Source organism: Nycticebus coucang, chromosome 7 (genome assembly GCF_027406575.1).
Source record: "Nycticebus coucang isolate mNycCou1 chromosome 7, mNycCou1.pri, whole genome shotgun sequence".
In the NCBI taxonomy this organism is placed as follows: domain Eukaryota; kingdom Metazoa; phylum Chordata; class Mammalia; order Primates; family Lorisidae; genus Nycticebus; species Nycticebus coucang.
The window spans coordinates 112,311,499-112,332,082 of record NC_069786.1 but is presented as its reverse complement, the minus strand read 5'-3'; the positions used below and the strand labels follow the sequence as shown (position 1 = coordinate 112,332,082).

The window sequence follows — 20,584 nt, the reverse complement described above, 5'->3', positions numbered from 1 at the left end:
GGTGAGTGGAAAGGAAAGACGAAAAGATGGAAAATTAAAGGTAAAGGGGTAGTAAGTAGATTAGATGCGATGTGGGAAGAGGAAATGAATGGGGGAGAAAGTGGAAACAGGAGAAGAGAGGGACATGGAGAGTGTAAACGAGGTGATCCTCCCAAGGGCAAACTGCAGCCCACAGACCAAACACAGCCTACTGCCTGTTTTTGTAAATGAAGTGTTTTTTTCTTTTGTTTTTACTTGAAATACAACCAGGCCAGTTGATGTACATGTTGTCTCTGGCTATTTTCACACTACAATTACAGAATTGAGTGATTATGGTGGAGACGCTATGACCCACAAGCTTAAAATATTACTATCTGATTCTTATGAAAAGGTTTGCAGTCTAATCAAGTGCTTCTCAAACTTCAGTGTACATCAGAATTACCTAGAGGACTTTTTAAAACACGGATTACTGGCTGGAAGTGGTGGCTCATGCCTGTAATCCTAGCACTCTGAAAGACTCAGGAGGATTGCTTGAGATCAGGAGTTCAAGACCCGCCTCAGCAAGAGTGAGACCCTGTCTCTATTCAAAATAGAAAAATTAGCCAGGTGTAGTGGTGAGGACTGTAGACCCAGCTACTCAGGAAGCTGAGGCAGGAGGATTGCTCCAGCCCAGGAGTTTGAGGTTGTGTGCTGTGATGAGGCCCCTGTATTCTAGCTGGGGCAACAGAGCAAGACTCTGTCAGAAAAAAAAAAAAAGAAAGAAAGAAAGAAAGAGAGGGAAGGGAAGGGAAGGGAAGGGAAGGGAAGGGAAGGGAAGGGAAGAAGGAAGGAAGGAAGGAAGGAAGGAAGGAAGGAAGGAAGGAAGGAAGGAAGGAAGGAAGGAAGGAAGGAAGGAAGGAAGGAAGGGAGGGAAGGAAGGAAGGAAAAATCCCACAGATTACAGAACTCCATCCCCAGAGATTCTGATTAAGGTGATCTGGGGTGAGACCTAAATTTTCATTTTCATTAAGTTCCTAGGTGATGCCGATTCTATTGATTCTGGGACCACACTTTAAAAACCATTGTTCTAATCTTTACATTATTTCATACTAATATTGTTTGGAATAAGGACGTTCATGCAGAAAGGGAAAAGAAAATCAAAGTTGATTCTCCTTTTAGATAAACATAGATGTATGGGTTGATATCACAATTATTTACCAAGTGCATATTTTTAGAAATTCTTAGAACTGAATGTTTTTATAAACCTGGTTCTGTTCTTACAGCAATTAAAAAGGATCCGATTAAGTGTAAAGCTTAGTTCATCGGTGGTTTGTTCTGAAATTGTTTTACAGTAGTTTGGTTTTTCATTCAGCTCCCTGAAACAAAGTTGGGCCATGTCAGTGTTATAATTGGCCTGAGTCAATTTTATGAAGTATATTTTCTTAATGAGATTAACCTCTTCCCCCCCAGGAGTGGCTACTCACTGCCTCTGTCTGGAGCTACTGAGCAGCTAAGCTATAGGTGGCTTGGGATTTGCTTGCCACCCATCTTGCTCCATTCTCAGACTGTGCTGGAGTCTGCTGAACTTGACCTCATGAACCGGCAAGTTCTTCAATAGCTTTTCTTTTGGAGATAAGCATGAATGTTGTTCTGGGTGTGAGACCGTTGGGAATTGTGGAACCAGGTGGCAGAGGATTTATCCTGCCTAAACAGTACAACCCAAGACCATGATATATATATATATTTTTTTTTTTTTTTTTTTTGGACCTGTGAGTGGTGTCATGGTTCACACAGTCATAATCTTCCACTTGTGTTTTTAAATCTGTGCTCTGGCTGGGCACATGGCGCTCAACTATTAGGTTTAATTTTGTATTTCTATGCTTACTGTAGGAAAGCTTTATGAAAAACAGAAGAATGTTTCTCATTTATCTTTATCCTACCATTTACAAATATAAAGGCAACATAATTTTAGAACCTGAAAAGACCAGAAACACCTTCAGCATAGAATGAGTACAAGTTAAAATTCGCAGTTCTTTAAATGTGGTATGGTTTGCTTCTACCTTGGCTCTGAATGTTTACTCTTTGCACGCATAACCAAGATGGGCAGAAGATTGAAAAATTCATATTTTGCTTACAAGAAAGCTATAGTAAAGTTTAATTCTATTTAATTCATACTTGTTAATTCTAAAGGATCGCCAGATTTTGTAAAAAGTCGATGCGCATAAGGAAGTAAGACATCAGGGAAAGCTGAATAACGTAAACGTACGCTCCGTGCCTAGCACAGGACGCTAGATACAGCAGATACTGAATAAATCTGTGTCATTGCTGTTGTTGCAAAAGGTCCCTTACCTTGGTAAAGGTACAATTCTTGGTGAAAAGATTATGGTGAAATAAACAATGCAGGCAGTCCACATTCTGCATGGCACTAAAATATGCTGCTGTGCATACCTAAACTTGTTCCTCATTTGCATAATCGCATTGTAACAGGTAAAATATAGCTTTTCAAAAAACTGTGCCAAGCATCCGTTGTCCATACTTTCAACACTGTGAGAGCTTATTTTTAAAGAAACCCTACAATGCTGTGGCACTTGTGGCTCAGTGATTAGGGTACTGGCCCCATATACTGAGAGTGGCGGGTTCGAATCTGGTCCTGGCCAAACTGCAACAAAAAATAGCCAGGTATTGTGGTGGACTCCTGTGGTCCCAGCTACTCAGGAGGCTGAGGCAAGAGAATCACCTAAGCCCAAGACCTGGAGGTTGCTTTGAGCTGTGACACCACAGCACTCTACCGAGGATAACAGAATGAGACTCTGTGTCTAAAAAAAAAAAAGAGAGAGAGAGAGAAACCGTATAATGAATTTTCCTATAAAGTAAGATTATGCTGTTTGGCGATCACATTGAAAAATGTTATGGTGTAGAGTATAAATGTCTTTTTTTTCTCATTTTTTATTATTAAATCATAGCTGTGTACATTAATGCGATCATGGGACACCATACACTGGTTTTGTAGACCATTTGACACATTTTCATCACACTGGTTAACATAGCCTTCCTGGCATTTTCTTAGTTATTGCATTAAGACCTTTATATTCTACATTTACTAATTTTCACATGTACCCTTGTAAGATGCACCGCAGGTGTAATCCTACCAATCACCCTCCCACCTCCCTCCCCTCCCTCTCCCACTCCCTCTTCCCCATATTCTTAGTTTATAATTGGGTTATAGCTTTCATATAAAAGCCATAAATTAGTTTCATAGTAGGGCTGAGTACATTGGATACTTTTTCTTCCATTCTTGAGATAAGATACTTTACTAACAAAGATATTTGTACCAGAATGTTTATTGCAGCCCAATTCATAATTGCTAAGTCATGGGAAAAGCCCAAGTGCCCATCGATCCACGAATGGATTAATAAATTGTGGTATATGTACACCATGGAATATTATGCAGCCTTAAAGAAAGATGGAGACTTTACCTCTTTCATGTTTACATGGATGGAGCTGGAACATATTCTTCTTAGTACAGTATAAATGTCTTAAAACAGTAACTAAGAAAATGCGGTGAAGGCTATGTTAACCAGATTGATGAAAGCATTTCAAATTGTGTACAAAACCAGCACATTGTACTCCATAATTGCATTAATGTACACAGCTATGATTTAATAAAAAATAAAAATAATGTTGTGGGTTTTCATTTCTTTTAATTCCTCCCTAATAATTTCCAAATTATAGTCAATGCTCCAAAGATAGGTTGGATGTAAAGAGCCAGCTCTCCTCAGGTCTTCTCTGTGTGGCATCTCTCCCCTCCTTTCCCTCTGCGATGCAGTAAGGCTGTTCATGAGCTTCTGTGCATTCGGCACCTGCCTGGCCCTGCAGCGCCACCATGCTGAGTGGCACAGGGCAGAGGGGTCCTCCGTTCCTGTTGTCCTTCTGTCTACCTTCCATTCAAATCAGCCACTGCATGTATTTGAGATAGAGCAGGAACCAGTTGGTTTACAGACTCACACTCTGAGTGAGCGGCTATGTTCAGGAATATGTGATTACCGTTGGTGGTGAACTTGCACTTCAGACTTTTGAAGGTCTTGTATGCAGCCTACTGTGGCAGAATTTTGTTATAGAAGGTGACACAAGAAGCTAGCAGGCAACTGGACATCTACTTCCTCATTTATTCAGGGAATTGTACTATGATGAACGTATGAATGGAAATTATTATTGTTTCACTGAAGTTGTCGGGGGTATTAATATTATGAGAGGCACCTGTCTCTCTGGTGCTATTGAATAGTTTGGTGGGCTTAACTTTTTCTCATTTTTTTTTTTTTTTATTGTTGGGGATTCATTGAGGGTACAATAAGCCAGTTACACTGATTGCAATTGTTAGGTAAAGTCCCTCTTGCAATCATGTCTTGCCCCCATAAAGTGTGACACACACTAAGGCCCCACCCTCCTCCCTCCATCCCAGGGCTTAACTTTTTCTAAGTTTCTCAAACTTTCACTCAGACTGGTGTGGGTTCTGTATTATTTTTCCATGGATGCTATAAAAAATTACCACAAATTTTTAAACAAAGGCTTAAAACAATACAGACTTATTTTACAGTTCTGGAGGTCAGAAGTTCAAAACTTATTCTTAGCAGGCTAAGAAAGCCTCAGCCAGGCAGGCTGCATTCCTTTTGGACACTTGAGAGGCAAAATGTTTTCTTGCCTTTAGTAACATCTAGAGGCCACTTACATTCCTCAGCTTTTGTCACCTTCCTCCATCTTCATGACAACAGAAAAGCATTTTCCAATCTCTTTTTGTTTGTTTGTTTTTGGCTGGGACTGGGTTTGAACCCACCACACCTCCAGTATATGGGGCCAGCGCCCTATTCCTTGAGCCACCCCCATTTTCCAATCTCTTTTTTCTCCTCTTACTTTTCTCCTGGCCAACTTTCCTATTGCCACTCCCTCTTTTTTCTAGTGTATGTGTATTTAAGTTACTGGAATCAAATTTCTATTCATCATTCTCTTTGTTGGTATATCAAAGCATCACCATGTTGGTCCTCCCATTCTCTCTCTTCTTTTAACTCTTCTTCTTTCTCTTTAAAATTACACTCAACTTGTACTGACACTCTTTTTAATATCTTTATGACGAAATTGACATTTTGTTTTTTAGCTTTCGGTCTAGAATTTTTCTTATAGTTCTTAAACTAGTCTTTCTTGAAATATTTCTGTCTGCATGTTCCCTCAAAGGGAGGAATCTAATATTTTAATATCAAATGCAATCGTGAAAGATTTGTATTTCACCGCTTGTCTAATATCCTTCACTAATGTGCATGCCATCATCTCATTTTATAAAGCAAACGTTAAAGTATGTAAAACCCTTCACTATTACAGTTCTTGTTTTCTATGACTAATATTAGGAAAATTCTACATGGTCACTCACACCACTTATTGTTGGTTTTTAAATAGGAAAAAAGTTGTGCACATAGGATAATTAAAATATTAAATTCTGAAGAGGCCAAAAATATCTCCTAGTATTTGGAAGATTTGCTGCAGTTACGCCTGCTTTGATTACAAAAGAAGGCTTATACATTGTGAACAAAATAAGTTAAAATGAAGTAAACAAAATGAACTACACTATTCAGGAAAATAAACTATAAATAAAATTCTAGTTATATAAACGTTCAGATTTTTTAATATACATATATTCATATGTATCTTAAAAGATGAGGATTCTTCTGTTTATACTGCTTTCTAATAAATTCTTTTTAATTGAGAATACATTGTAAATACTTTCCATATTAAAGAATAGCATTTTTATTGGCCTTATTGTGTTTTATCATATGGATACTCTGTGATTTATTTTAAAACACTCCAGCAAACATTTCTTATAACTACTTGTAAGCATTTCCTGAGAATGAATCCCATGAAAAGGAATTCTTGGAGTAACAGGCATTTTCAAGTCATTTGATACTTATTAGCAAATCCAGTTACACAAGTTACACAAACCCCCCCAGCAAGCCTGCTCCTCCTCAGTGATTTGCAGACGTGGGGCTAGCTGGCCATAATCCCAAAGGTGATTTCATTGTTTTGTTTTGTTTTTTTAATTTCAGGTTATCTCGCACCTCGAAACCTTCCCAGCACTGGATTCTTCCCGTTCCTGCAAACCTTACTCTGTGACACAGACTCTAAATGCAAAGACACACCATATGGGCCACAAGATATGCTGCGTAGGAAAGGGATCAGCGACTCACTATTTAATGACAGGTAGGGGCACTTCTCAAGTGTGTTCAATTGTTCTGAGAGCTCAAATAACCAAGGAGCCATCCGCGCTTAGGTATACAGTTTTATTTTCTATGTCTACAAATGTGACGTTCTAAACATGAATGAACAAAGTTGGTACACGCTGGAATCACCATGTTTATGTGAGATTGAGCATAATCTACTTTGCATAAATTACTCCTACTGTATTTTGTTTTATAAGATGGTGGCAAGACTGCCTTCTTTTACTTTCCTTGAAGGTTTTCTATCCCATCTCAAATTGCCAGTGATACATTGCCCTAAGGCTCAAGCACAAGGATAAGATGTCACAAGCAAAAGATAAGTGTTAGAGGCATTATCTCCTGGAATAATGGCCTACTTATATTACACTATATGGTACTTCTAGATATAATAAAAACTAGGAAGTGCAAATAAGAAATTCATAGTAATAAAGTTGAACATATACATAATTGAACAACCACCATTAAATGAGGTTAATGTCTGTCCTATTTTACAGTGTAAAGAAATATCCGAAGAATGAATAGGGAATCTAGATCATTTATGACCTGACCCATCAATTTTCCTTCCTGGGATTCTAAACCTACAGCCTCCCAGGAGTCTACCTGTCTGTAGAACTGAAGACAGTATTGTGATCTTGAATCAACCATGAGATAATGCTGTTAGGAAGTTTTTTAAAGTACCTCTCAAGGAAAGGTCATGTTTATCTATAATCCGAGATAATTGGTTCCCAAACCTTAATACTAAATTCCTTCGCATAGGGCACATTTTCTCCTTTAACATCATCATCATGACTTTGGTCATCAAATAAATAGGTGATACTTTCAGGAAGAGCAACTATAAGCGGTTTAGCAAAAACTATAAGCATGTCAAGAATTGTCATGGGAAGTGACTTGGGACACATAATCGTTGGGTTACTGATTCACACAGGTTTTGTTGTATCAAGAAATTAATGAAGCTTGAAGCTTTAAAGAATTTTATGTGCATTCATTCATTTATTCAAGAATAGTGACTGAGAAAATTCTCAGGTACCATTTCTAGGAGTAGGATACAGAGGTGAATAGGAAAAAATCTTCTACCCCTTCGTTGTTTGCAGTTTAATGGAAGGGGAAGCAAGAAAATGGTTAAATAAATAAATAGCATAATTGCATAATAATAAATGTGCTAGTGAGAAGATAAAGTGCGTAAGAGATAGAAGTGGAAGATGCAGGGATTTAAGAGAGTGTCACAAGAAGGCCTGTCCTAGAAGTGACATTTGGGAGGGACCAATGAGGATAGGGAGAAACCAGTAGCAGCCTGGAACATCTAGGCAAGAGAAATAGCAAATGATCACAGGCAGGGACAAACCTAACCATTTCGAGGAGCAAAAATCAGCTGTTATGGATGGAACACAGCAAGGGATGATGAAGTGATAAAGGATGTGTGAAAAGAAACGCAGGAGACAGAGCATGCAGAATAGGTTATAAGGGAAAGGGAAAGGGATTTGCTCCGTGGTTTTACTATAATGAGAAGCCAGTGGAAAGGTTTAAGCAGGGAAATGACTATGAGAAATATCTATGAGAATAGCTCACTGGAGGCATATGCGAGCAGCGTCTCCATGAGCACTAGGGTATAATTCCAGGGGAGACCGCAGCCAGCTCAAGCCTGTGTCCTCTTATGTAATCGACGCACAGGTGACATGCAAGGAAAATGGTCCTCCCTGTCCCTCAGTGTCGATGGCCTAGGTGTCCATCACTATGTCGGTGATGGATGAGGTGTGATTTCTGCTGAAGTTCTAGGAAGGGAGGGAAATATTAAAATCAGCGATAATAGGTGATAATGTAATGCAGGGTGCCAGACAGATACGGGAGCAAGACACCCTCCACCCTTCAAGGAGGAAAGAGAGCTCTCAGCTGGAGAGGAACATCTTGAGAACCAAGCGTTCTAGGAGATATGGGAAGAATTAATATCCATTATTTATGAATCAGCTTACAGTTCTACCTGGGGCTCTCCTCCCGCTTTTTTTTTTTTTTTTTTTTCCATCTGTATGAAGAACTAGCTCTGAGGCCAGGCATTGTGGTCTGTAATCCCAGCATTCTGGGAGGTCAAGTCAGGAGGATTCCTTGAGCTTAAGAGTTTGAGACTAGCCTGGAACTCCTTTAAGCATGAGCAAGAGCAGGAACCCCATCTCTATTAAAATTAGACAAATTACCTAGATGTGGTGGCACATGCCTCTAGTCCCAGCTACTTAGAGGCTGAGGCAGGAGGATCGCTTGAACTCAGGAGTTTTAGGTTACTGTGAACTATGATGCCATGGTACTCTAGCCTGGGCAACGGAGTGCAAATCTCTCCATCAAAAAACAAAACAAACAAACAACAACAAAAGAAAATAACTATGAAGGAAATAATTAACAATGTCTAAGACCTATGTAACCATACTTCCCCAAAAGAGTATTTTTCTATTTAATACTACAGAAAGCTAAACTTAAGGGTTTATGTGAGATAGCTATTGAGTTGATTTTGGAAGTAGGATTAGAGTCCTACTTTTATTTTATCATCTTTTGATTATTCTCTAGACAGCTAATCATGTCTGCTTAACTTAGGTCTATTCTAACCTCCAGGTAGTTTGTCTAGTTCAAGTTGTATATTGCTGTATATTCAGTATTTTCTCTCAACTACTAAGTAAGTGGAGCTTAATTTAGAAAATGATGAGCAATAATAAAATCGCATTAATGATATTTCCCACCATGCTGTTAACTTCCATGCTTTATACAGCCACATAATGAAACTGGCTCATGGTTTACCAGGTAAACCATTCCACTAAATTGCATCTCTTTTGTGAAGGAAGATTCACCAGCACAGCCTCATTGAGAAACAAAACAGTCTTCCTTTTATGTTCTGCAAATGAGTAAAGAAATTCCACTTTTAGTCTCATCAAAAAACACCTGCCATGTTTCTTTTGAATAATATGTTCTTCTGAAAGACTCGATCACACTGCCATCACTACTTCCTGGCCAGTCACCAAGTGTTTTGATGTGATTTTGCATTTGGCACAAGCCTTCTGTTATTAAATTCATACTTCCCTGGGCATTAGCTTTAGGGCGAGATGTCTTTTAAAAACAACAACAAAAACCAACACTGTACTCAGCATCCACTCTAACTAGCTGTCTGAAAAAAGAATTGATTACATTTGTGATTTTCTTGCTCATTTGCACAACAGATGATCCCACATCACAGATCACAGATCTTACCCTTTTCTTTCCTCCCTGCACAGCCTGTAAGAATGTATCAGCACAGTGGGAGCCCTGGCCTTGTGCCATGGCTCACATAGTTGGAGGATGGCAAAGCTCATCCCTCCAGGCTCGCAGGGTCCTCATTTGGAGGAGTGATTCAGCATGCTGTGAGGTTTGCTTCCTATTTCTGTTGACATTCATCCGTGACCCAAGCTTCTAAATTCATACCTCTGCGCCTCTTGGATGGCTTCTACAGAACTTGAACAAGAGCTAATGAGATCTTATTCAAGTATGATTTTAAAGTGCCATGGTTTTTGTTTAATATTTTTAAAAATATTTTGTTTAATATTTTTATTCAATAAATTTATTTTTAAAATTTTTTAATTTAACATAAAAATATGGATAACTTTAGAAATTTACTTCAAGATATTATTAGGAATGTAAAGCAAATGAAAGTAAAAAAGTATTTGTCCTCATTTGCCTATAAAGATGACATAGGATGAGTAGCTCTCATACCGCATTGGTTTTTGACAAATTTATAACCATATAGAAATCATTTTATCTATAATTAGGGTAAAAACAAAGGTAATGAAACTTGAAGAGTTTGAAAACATTCCTCTAAAGATCTGAAATGTTCCCAACATGAAGAAATGATAAACGTTTGAGGTGAGGGATATTCTGATTACCCGTAGTTGATCATTCTACATCGTATGCGTATATCAAAATCTCACACATACCCCATAACTGTGTATAACTGGTGTGTATTAATAAAAAGGGGTAATTACATTTTAAAAATAATATTCTCTACCTAATTTTAAAATAAATGTTTGGTAAGCTAATTTATTCACTAATGGTTAAGAACACTATATTAGCAGTAATACATCAAACTAAATTCCTTGAGCTTAAAAATCAAGGTTCATTAAAATATTGTTAAAATTGACTAAAGTCGGGCGGCGCCATAGCTCAGTGATAAGGCGTGGGCCACATACACCAAGGCTGGCAGGTTCAAACCCGGCCTGGGGCCTGCTAAAACAACAATGACCATTGCAACAAAAAAAAATAGCCAGGATTGTGGCAGGTGACTGTAGTCCCAGCTACTTGGGAGGCTGAGGTAAGAGAATTGCTTAAGACCAAGAGTTTGAGGTTGCTGTGAGCTGTGATGCCATAGCACTCTACCCAGAGTGACAGCTTGAGACGCTGTCTCAAAAAAACTTTTTCTAAATTGAAAGAAATAGTAAAGCAATTTTCACATAGAAAAATGTAATAATTTAAATAAAAAGATTTTTTTGACAAGGTGCTTAGAAAAAATGGCCAAATTTAAAAAAAAAATGATTGATCCAAATAAAAGTTAGAAAAATAAAGCTGTGATAAATTAAAAAATAAACTTTCCTCTATCTTGCGTTATTATATTTATTACTGTTACATAGTTAATCAAAGCAACATAAAGACACATTATTTAAAAATTATTACATATCATTGAAACACAAACACTGATAATTGTTAAATAAAATTTATTGACGTACAGAAAAGAAACATTAAAATTTTATTTACCAAAAAACAGTGGGAGAATGCCTTAAGTACCGTGTAGCCCAAACTATTCATTCAGTGAGAAAGTATTGAATTTGCACATGTGCTAGAGATGATGTGAGTCAGTATACAGAGGTGACCTATACAAAGGTCAAAGAGAAACAAAGAGACAAGATAAAGGCAAATTACCATATAGCATTGTAAATGTGATAAACGTTTGTCTCAGCCTCACTGTGCCCAGAACATTAGTCAACAAACGAGGGAGGTGACACCGTATCTGTTTGTACTGAGGAATCCGATCTTACGGGGGGGGGGGGGGGGGGAGTGCTTTACTAGAGTAGAAACAGTGTGTGCAGACAGATGTCGAGAAAGTTCTCCTGGAGACTTTTTTAAGAGTGTGGTCATTAAGAACAGATAACGTGGTGGTTACCAGATAGAGGAAGGAATATTGAGGCAAGCCACGGAGAAAGAATGCCAGAATTCAGTGAAAGAGTAAATGAGATGGACATGTATGCGCAGATGGCTCAGAGGAATCGGCAGATAGCTCTGCTACTGCTGTAACAGAGAAATTACAGATTTCCTCGCAGTGCTCCCACATTAATCTGGCTGTTTCATGGCTAGGTGGAACACACCCCCTACAACGTCATCGGGGAAAGGCTATGACGTCATTCCTTTCTTCCTCCTCCACAAGTTCCTGTCAGCGTCTACCCTCTTAACATTTTCTCATCTGCCCTTCACAGTACCTTCAGAAACTTTTGGAAGTGTACTGGTTCAGGTTATATTAATATATTGTAACTCAAAATTCCTTCCTGAGAATACACACACACACACACACACACACACACACACACAAAAACCCTCTTGGATGGCCAACACATTAAAGAAATTCTAAATCTTAACTGCTATTGATTGTTGGGTTGTAACTGGGCCACTCAGAGGAGAGGGGCATGTTGTGAGAGGGGCATGGACAGGTGGACAGGTATCCACAGCTGAAGCATTCACAGCTTTTAAGGAATCGAGGTCAGTTTGAAATACAAGAAGATAATTAACACAGTTACGGTTTTTCCCTGAATGATTTCTGCTTGGGAAGAGCAAGGAAGGACAACTGTACGGACTCACTGAGAGGGTTGCAGTGACCGTTACTTACCTTAAAAGTCAAAGATGAATGTTGTCTGACGCTGGGATCAGAACTGGGCTCACAGTTTTCTGGGTGTTCACTACATATCCATATAATTATTTATAATTCTGGCGAAAAGAGAAAAAATACATATGAAAAATTACATAACCCTTACAAACAAAAAAGAATGTTATAATTTTCTTTCTAGGATATGCCATATGGCCCTTTCCTGATAGGAAATCTTACATAAATAGAATTTACCGTGGCACATTCAGATACCACTTAAACAGGTAGTCTTTCCTGCTCACAGGAAATATGAATGCACCTGGTGGAAGTACACAAATTTTACCGTTACGATGATATATATAAATGTGACCTTTCCTGCATGTAATTGTTGGCAGACACATCTGAGAAGAAGGGAGATCTATTCTGTGTTTAGTTTTCTTCCAAGCATGATTGAATTATTAAATCCAATATGCTTTCCTTACTGAGCTTTGTTCCAAAATAGAGCCCTATGAATGGCACTGAGGCGGAGTCTGTGTCTTCAGCATCTTAGAGGAGAGGCCCCTTAGCCATTGTCATGGCACAGTCCATCGGCCTGGGTCCAGAAACAGTTAAAGAATGGCAAGGACCAGTCGGTGATTTGACTTAGGCTTTCTTGGTTCACCTGCAGCAATTGTCAACCTGTGGGTCGCGACCCCGAAGGCCATCGGAAAACACATCCTGCATATCAGATATTTACATTACAATTCATAACAGTAGCAAAATTACAGTTATGAAGTAGCTATGAAAATGATTTTGTGGTTGGGGGTCACCACAACATGAGGAACTGTATTAAAGGGTCGTGGCATTAGGAAGGTTGACAACCACTGTCCTAGAGAATTGAATTCTGTGGAATCAGATGGGCCTACGTGCTGAATTCAAGGGAAATCTGAGTTTGTCACAATGCTTTAATATACTTCCCAGGGACATCAAATATGAGGTAGGATCTATGAGACTTCCTCAGTCTATTCAGAGTTCTTAGTAGGAGTTTTAAGTCTCCCAAATTGGTACCGGGGAGTGGGAATAGGGATGTGTTGGAGAATTCCACTTACCTGCCATAGTCTACTCTAGTGCACGTTTTCTCCATCTTGATTCTCAACTGTTGACAACTGGAACCAGGTAATTCTTGGTTGTACTGTTGTTATTTTAGGATGCTCAGCAGTATCCCTAGTCTCTACCTGTAACTAGGGGCTAGTGGTAGCAGCTGACACAAAGTTGTGTCTCCAAACATTGCCAAGTGTCCCCAGAGAGAGGGAGGCAAAACTGACCCTAGTTGAGAACTATGACCACAGTGGAAGTGTGAAGGAAAAATTCTAAGGTGCCAGGAGACTTGAAGTAAGGTTGTGATTCTCAGGGTCTTACTCTATAAAAACACAAATGATTCCTGTGACGTGGGGTCCCCATCGTGTGTTCCCACCCTCCTCTGTGCAGGTCCTTCCTTAGCTCCTATCATCACGGTACTGTAATCCCTTGTTTTCGCATGTGACTTGCCCATTATATTACATGTAATATGAGTTAAATCCACCTTGGTGAGTTAATGAATGAATATGGTAAGTACAGTGTAAGATTGTCACTTGGGGGCTATGGTGCCATCCCTGGGTATTTCCTCTTGCACTAGGTATGCAACTGTGGAGAGTGGGCCAGGGCCATTAAAAAGATGCCTCCTTCGCTATAAGAATTCCAACTGATTCTCTCCATTATCAAGCATCCATTGCTGGTCATGTGCTAAACATCCTTCCATCTCCCAACACAGCACACTGTACACTTTTCTCAAGAATCTTACAGCCTAAGAAGGGAAGCATTGGTCATAACTATAAATAGAAAATTCTTCTCTTAAGTAGATAAAGAAACGAATAAACCCATAAAATGAAGACAGATTTGTAAAACCCTGGTGCTGTCTCACGCCTCACTTCACTTCACCAACCAATGTTTGGTGTCTCCAGATCTTTAAAATAATGAGCTGAGTCCACTTGGTATCTAGCATTCTTGAAGGCTCTAGGATTCTAAAGAGGTGGCATCTAGAGCACAGTGGGATAAGTATGGGCCATCAGCTCATACTGATAGTGCCTGTGATGACAGGGCAGGCAGGCCCTCAGGACATACATCTCATCTCACATTCCAGTCATCTTCCTAATTGCTTGATGAGGGAGCCAATGGCTAAGACCTTTAATGAAGAGATAGAGCTGAAATTCCAAAGCTATGTTCTAACTCTGAGGCTCTTCCTGCCACACTCCAGCTATATGATCTTTTTTTATTTAATCATCCTTCAAATCTCATGGTCCAGTATTCTGCTAGATTCTGGGAACATTAAGATGAATGAGACGTGGCATCTGCTTCCAAGATGTCATAGCCCAAAATAGAAAAGTTCTGGAAATAGGTACATAAAAAATAAGTATGGATAAAGTGACCGCCTAAAACAACAGAAGAGGCACTGTCTCCCACTCATCACTCTAAGAAGTATACAGCGTTTACCTGTAAGCATAATCATTTTTATTAGAAACTTCAGAGAATGCCATTAACTCAGTAAGACCTGCTACCTTCTTGCCTTCCCTTAGTAACTTAATAGGGAGTTAATATTAATTACAATAGAACCTCTGTAAGTTGGCCAGCCCAGGGACTGTAACAAACTGGCCAATATATGGAGGTGGTCAACATAGGGAACTAGGCCTACTGTACTGATAAGTACATGTGGTGCATGTCTGGTCTATGAAAATTAGGTCAACTTAAGGAGGTGGTCAGCTATGGAGGCTGTACCGTACTTTTGTTTGTGGGAAATAGTTATATTTCAACTTGTAGCTTTAGTTCATTTTTTCATCTGCATATTCTTTATTGGACATTATTTGCAGTTTCCATTTTAAGAATTTAAACAGATTTTATTTTATTTTATGTTATTTTTTGAGATAGAGTCTCACTATGTCACCCTCAGTAGAGTGCTGTGGCATCATCACAGCTCACAGCAACCTCAAACTCCTGGGCTTAAGAGCAATTCCCTTGCCTCAGCCTCACAAGTAGCTGGGACTATAGGCGCCTGCCATAACGCCTGGCTATTTTTTTGTTGCAGTTGTCATTGTTGTTTTAGCTGGCCCAGGCCAGGTTCAAACCTGTCAGCCTTGGTGTATGTGGCTAGCACCATAACCACTGTGCTACAGGCGCAAGCCCATTGTAAGAGTTTAAAGAAACCAGTTTTGGTATGAATGGGAGTAGACACATGCCATCATGCATTGCACCTCACAATTGCAAGATAAAACTGGAAAAAATTTCCAGGAATCCCTTCAGTTCCCCCAAAAGGCACACCACGACCACTTAAAAGGATGTGGGCAACCATGTGACCGTGGGCATTTCCTGGTGGAGGTAAGGTCCTCCCTGGTTCCTGCCCTGAGAGCAGTCACTTCACTGCTGAGCAAACTCAGGGCTGCTGAGCCAGCTGCTTGCTGGGAAGGGAAGGAGCTTATCCTTCCTTGGTGTTTTAAGAATATTTGCAGCAGTGACTTTAGGGTTCTTATCTGAATATAGGAAGCTGGGTAAAGTGTTCTCTATGGGACCAGGGCGCCATTCACTCCTCCAAGCGCACACTCCTGGGGTCCTATGGCCTCTTCATTTTCTTCCCCTACCACCATTTAGTGTTCAGTCTGTCGGCCCTTACTCCTTCCTCACTCATCTCTGTCATTCTTTTGGAATTTTGGAATTTGTTCCTGTCCTTAAAATTTTTATGAAGGCACTTTCTCCCTTTCTTTTCAAAATGTGTTGATATTGAATAGTCTTCCTTGCAGTATTTCAAGCCGATCCATAAAATGGTGAGGAAAAGAAAAGTAAACACGACTTTCTCAAACTTTCTAAAACTTCTTTTTTGAGAGGAGGGGAAAGGTTCAGGTCAGTTCTTATTTTCATCTGAACAGTTTTCCCATCCAAATAGTCAGCATAAGGAATGTAAAAAGATTTAGGGGAACACAGTCAGGGTTATGAATAATTCAAGTATACATTAAGAATGCAGAACTTTTGGAGCAACCAGTACATTTTATGGAGACTCTTGGAAAAACACTAGGGAATGAAAAAAATATCACCTCCTTTTCTCCTTCCAATTATAAATCATAAAGTACACTACAACTAGGATTCAGTTCTTGTTTCTAAAACAGAAATCAAATTGCACCACAATGGTAAGCAGAATTTCCTACTTTTCCATTATCTTTTATATCCATTTTGTGTATCTTAATTAAGCATTTTTTTTCATTTAAGAAATCACTCATTTATTCATCAACACGTACTTAGAACATACAACATTCTCCTTACTATTTGTGGGGCTTAAACACATCAAACAAAACAAAAGTATCTAACCTTGGGGAGCATTGCGGGACAACAGATAACAGACACAAAGAGTGAAGTTGATAGACTGTTAGAAGGTAGTGTTAATTAAGCATTTTTTATATACAACTATATAAAATGAACTAAATTTTTGGAATTCTGAAAATAATTTGCAACCAGGCATTTGGACTACTTTAATTTTTAAAATACATATATTTCTTTTAGGCCCTTATGTATATGTACATCAAATTTTCAAGAAAATGTGATTATCTTTTATATATATATATATATTTTTTTTTTTTTTTTTTGAGACAGAGTCTGACTCTGTTGCCCTAACATTACAACTCACAGCAACCTCAGGATCCTGGGTTCAAGTGATCCTCTTGCCTCAGCCTTCCAAGTAGCTGGGACTACAAGCACCTGCCACTACACCTAACTAGTTTTCCTATTTTTAGTAGGAAACAGTGAGACAAAGTCTCACTATTGCTCAGGCTGGTCTTGAATTCCTGAGCTCAAGAGATCCTCCCGCCTCAGCCTCCCAGAGGGCTAGGATTACAGGTGTGAGCCACCATGCCCAGCCTGAAAATGTGATTATCTCCATATTAATAATAAACCAAACAGGAGGTGAATTTTTTTTAAAAGAAGGTTACTAAATTTTGAGAAGGCCTAATAATGTTTTCTTCCAAAAGCCGATGTAATGATGCTGTGCAGGGGTTCCCATCACTGCAATGCTCTTATTCCTGCCTCAATGCCTTCAACACAGTTGAAAATTGTGTTTAATATTATTCCTTTTCCACCTAGTGCCACCTGTAACGACGCCAGTCACAGTTTCAGCACATACCGAATACTAAATAAATGTTTATTCTTTTGTTTCTTCCTTGAATCTGTCTTACAAAATATTCAACTTTGAAAATCTTCAAAATGCATCTACAATTTAATATAGAAAACGTGTGTCCCTTCTGATGTTGACAAATGAGCAGATCTTTATTCCATTCCCCAAAGCACTCTTGGACTTCCATTTATTCTATATCTATCAACTTTCTAAAAGAACGGAAGATCATAAATACTTTGAATATTTAGGGCCCCAATGTGTCTTTTTCATTTCCTTTTTACATGATTAAAATAAAAAATAACTACATTAAACCTCATCTAGGCCATGTTCTCTGCATAAAAAATATACCTTATAGAAGACCTTATATATTCATTTGTGTGTGGTTAGGAGAATTCTTCCATTAAAATCCTAGAAAGTATATTAAAAATGCGAAGGGTCCTCCGAGAGCCCTGGACTCTGCCACACAATACATTGCCGTAACCAACTAAAATTAATACGGGAAAAGTTATAGAGTTCTTGCTTTTTCTTTTCTAGTGAACTTCTGAGAAAGTCATCTAACTTAGAGGACAGCAATTTATCACTCCAGAGCACCCAAGTTCCAGAAAGAAGGCATGCCTCACTGGGTAAGCTATTCTCTTCTGTAGAGTTTAGGACAAGCCTTTCGGAACAGTAAAGATCTAATCTTTAAAAGGCTTATGCTTTAAACTTTTCAAGCAAAGATAAAATGCTTAGAATATACCCAAGCGATCTAAATGTTTCTCATAATTGCCTGAGAAAGGTGGTACAATTACCTAAAGTGGTTGAGAAAAATTAGAAATTAAATCCTTACTGAAATACCCAATGGCAGCAAACACTGGAGTGTTGAGAACTGCACTGTTTTTTAGAGCTAACACTGGACTCCAGTTGTCTGTAATTAACTGATGCTGGGATGGTTAGAAAGACCATTAATAGAAATTATTGGGATGAATCTCAGTGATTTGTCCAGACTTTCTATTTCATAGATGAGAAATATGAGGCCCCTGAGGTTAAGTACTGTGTTTACAGTCACAAAGCAGAGCTGGTATTAGGACTTCTAGGCCAGCACCCCTCGTTACACACATCTCCTCCCTGAATGCTCAGTATCAGAGTCCTCTGTGTGACTCTGTGCTTGCTTCACATCTAGGCCAGTCGCTCTCAGACCTTCAGGACAGAGAATCCTCCTGAGTTGCTCCCTCAAAACAACACAGGACGTTGAGCCTCATGCCCAGGTGATTCTGTTGCAGGTGGACTTGAGAAGCACCAATTAGAAGCCACAAATTGAGAATAGACTCTTGAAAGAGCAGGGATATTTTACATTTATTTGGCAAATATTTATTGTATGCCTATCATGTAAGCACTGGCCTAGGGCCTGAACAAAAAAAGCTTCCTGCATGTTGAAATGTGATTGGTGCTCTGGATAAAAAGGGAGTCTCTTTAAAAATGCTAGGTAATATTTACTACTCTATGATACAAAATAATATTCCAATACTGGTTGACAGACCAAGTTAAAAAAAAAAAATTCTGCCTTAACGTAGTAGAAACATGGTATGAACGGTTTTGAGGAGTTAGTGTTCTGTTGTAAGTGATCTGTGTTTGGCTGAGTGGGTTAAAGCCCTGTAGAAATAAGGTCATAATGTTACGGTCCAGTAAGCTTTGCTTTGCTTGCCAGCCACAGATTATGTTTCTCTCCCTGGCCAGTCATCTCCCCAATGCATTGCCTAGGTCCAAGAATAAGATAGCAAATTCTTTATCCCATGGGCACTAATATAAAATCTGGGTCCGATGCGGGGGGAAGGGGGGTGTTACAAGTATCTTTGAATACTGAGATCCTTGGCTGTGAGGATAACAAGTACATCTGTCTAAACTTTATAAAGTCAGCATACTGGCTTAATGAATGCCCACGCTACAGAGAGGAATGTATTCTAGTGTATTCTCCAAACACAGAAATCTTTGCCACATCATAAATAGTAATGGGCCACTTTGGGAATTAGTTAATTATAGTATATTGTAGTCTGAGCTAATTGCTTTATCCCATTTGTTTGATCTGGAATATCATTCAGAAACTACTTTGGGGTGGAGAGAATTTATGATCCTAAGCAGATTTCAGCATCCCAATTGGATAATTTTTTTTAAAAGACCATTATCACCAGATGTGCACTGGCTTATCCTCTGCACAGATGTTGGGTATGATGGATCTGCAGAGCTGGTGGAGACACTCGAATTTTTTAGGCCTGCACAGAAATGATTCAGTTTATTGGGCTATAATACTGGTGATGAAGTTTAATGACACAAACTGGAATGAAAACAAATGATATCTAAAGGACTGGGAACAAACCAAGAGCAGACCGAAACCATCACAATTTCATAGGAAAAGAGAAAAACCCATGGAATATACTATATATTTTTTCAGTATGAAACTTTCATGGAAGGGGCATATTAGAGACATTTTTGCTGTGGGATACACGAAGTGACATTTATGTATTCTTATGTGATTCTGCCTCTTTTTATTGTGTGTTTAGAATGCTAAGCTGTTCTTTCCTCCTCGACAGCCACAGTATTTCCCAGTCCAAGTTCTGATTTGGAAAGTATTGGAAGAGATATTTTCAATGGCACTCAAGTGCTTGCACGAATCCTTGGATTGGAAAAGGTAATGGACAGATAATAAAAAGCAGTTGAAAAAATGCCTTAGATTAGTGGAAGAATCTCCCTATTAGGAAGACATTGAAAGCATCTTTCCTGTTTAGAGTGCTATCTCAGGTGGTGTCCCATTACAGGAGCTCTTCAAGAAACAGCTTAAATTCTAAGACATTCTAATTCCTTAAGGTCTTGAGTATTTACTTCCTTGTTAAGTCGCTTAATTGAACTTAAGGTTTTTATTTAGTAAGAAATAGGGTGGCATTATATGTAATCTTTTAATTTTCTGAAGCAGGGAAGAAAAAAAAAAAAGACCAAATGAAGTTATAACACTCTTGCTGCCTCATCCATACTAATCATGTCCTTGGGAAAATTAGAGCTATGGAAAATGTGGCCTCGAAGTAAGAAAATCCTTTTCCTTAGCATATTTTAGAGAGCTTACCCATGGATTTCTCTGTTTCCTAGCAATCATCCATTTTAGGGTTTCTCAGATTGCAAGATAATAAACATCATTTCTCTTAGAACTGTGAACTGGTGAGTTAAAAGTGTGTGTGTGTGTGTGTGTGTGTGTGTGTGTGTGTGTCCCCATGCGCAGGCACGTACAGGGATTTTAAGAAATTGAATTTGGATGCCTTTAGGCAGAACAGGTACTCTTTGTAAAAAATAAAGCAGTGCCCACTTCTCCTTACT

At 38.8% G+C, this 20,584-nt stretch overlaps 1 protein-coding gene across 1 annotated transcript in view; it reads left to right on the top strand.

Moving 5' to 3' along the window:
• The window catches only part of ABCA12 (ATP binding cassette subfamily A member 12), a 192,710-nt gene that overhangs the window by 49,129 nt on the left and 122,997 nt on the right, over positions 1-20,584 (top strand). The window contains exons 3-5 of the mRNA XM_053597805.1: positions 6,048-6,201; positions 17,777-17,865; positions 19,810-19,907. Coding sequence (XP_053453780.1) covers positions 6,048-6,201; positions 17,777-17,865; positions 19,810-19,907 — 341 coding nt within the window. The remainder of the gene's footprint in view (positions 1-6,047; positions 6,202-17,776; positions 17,866-19,809; positions 19,908-20,584) is intronic.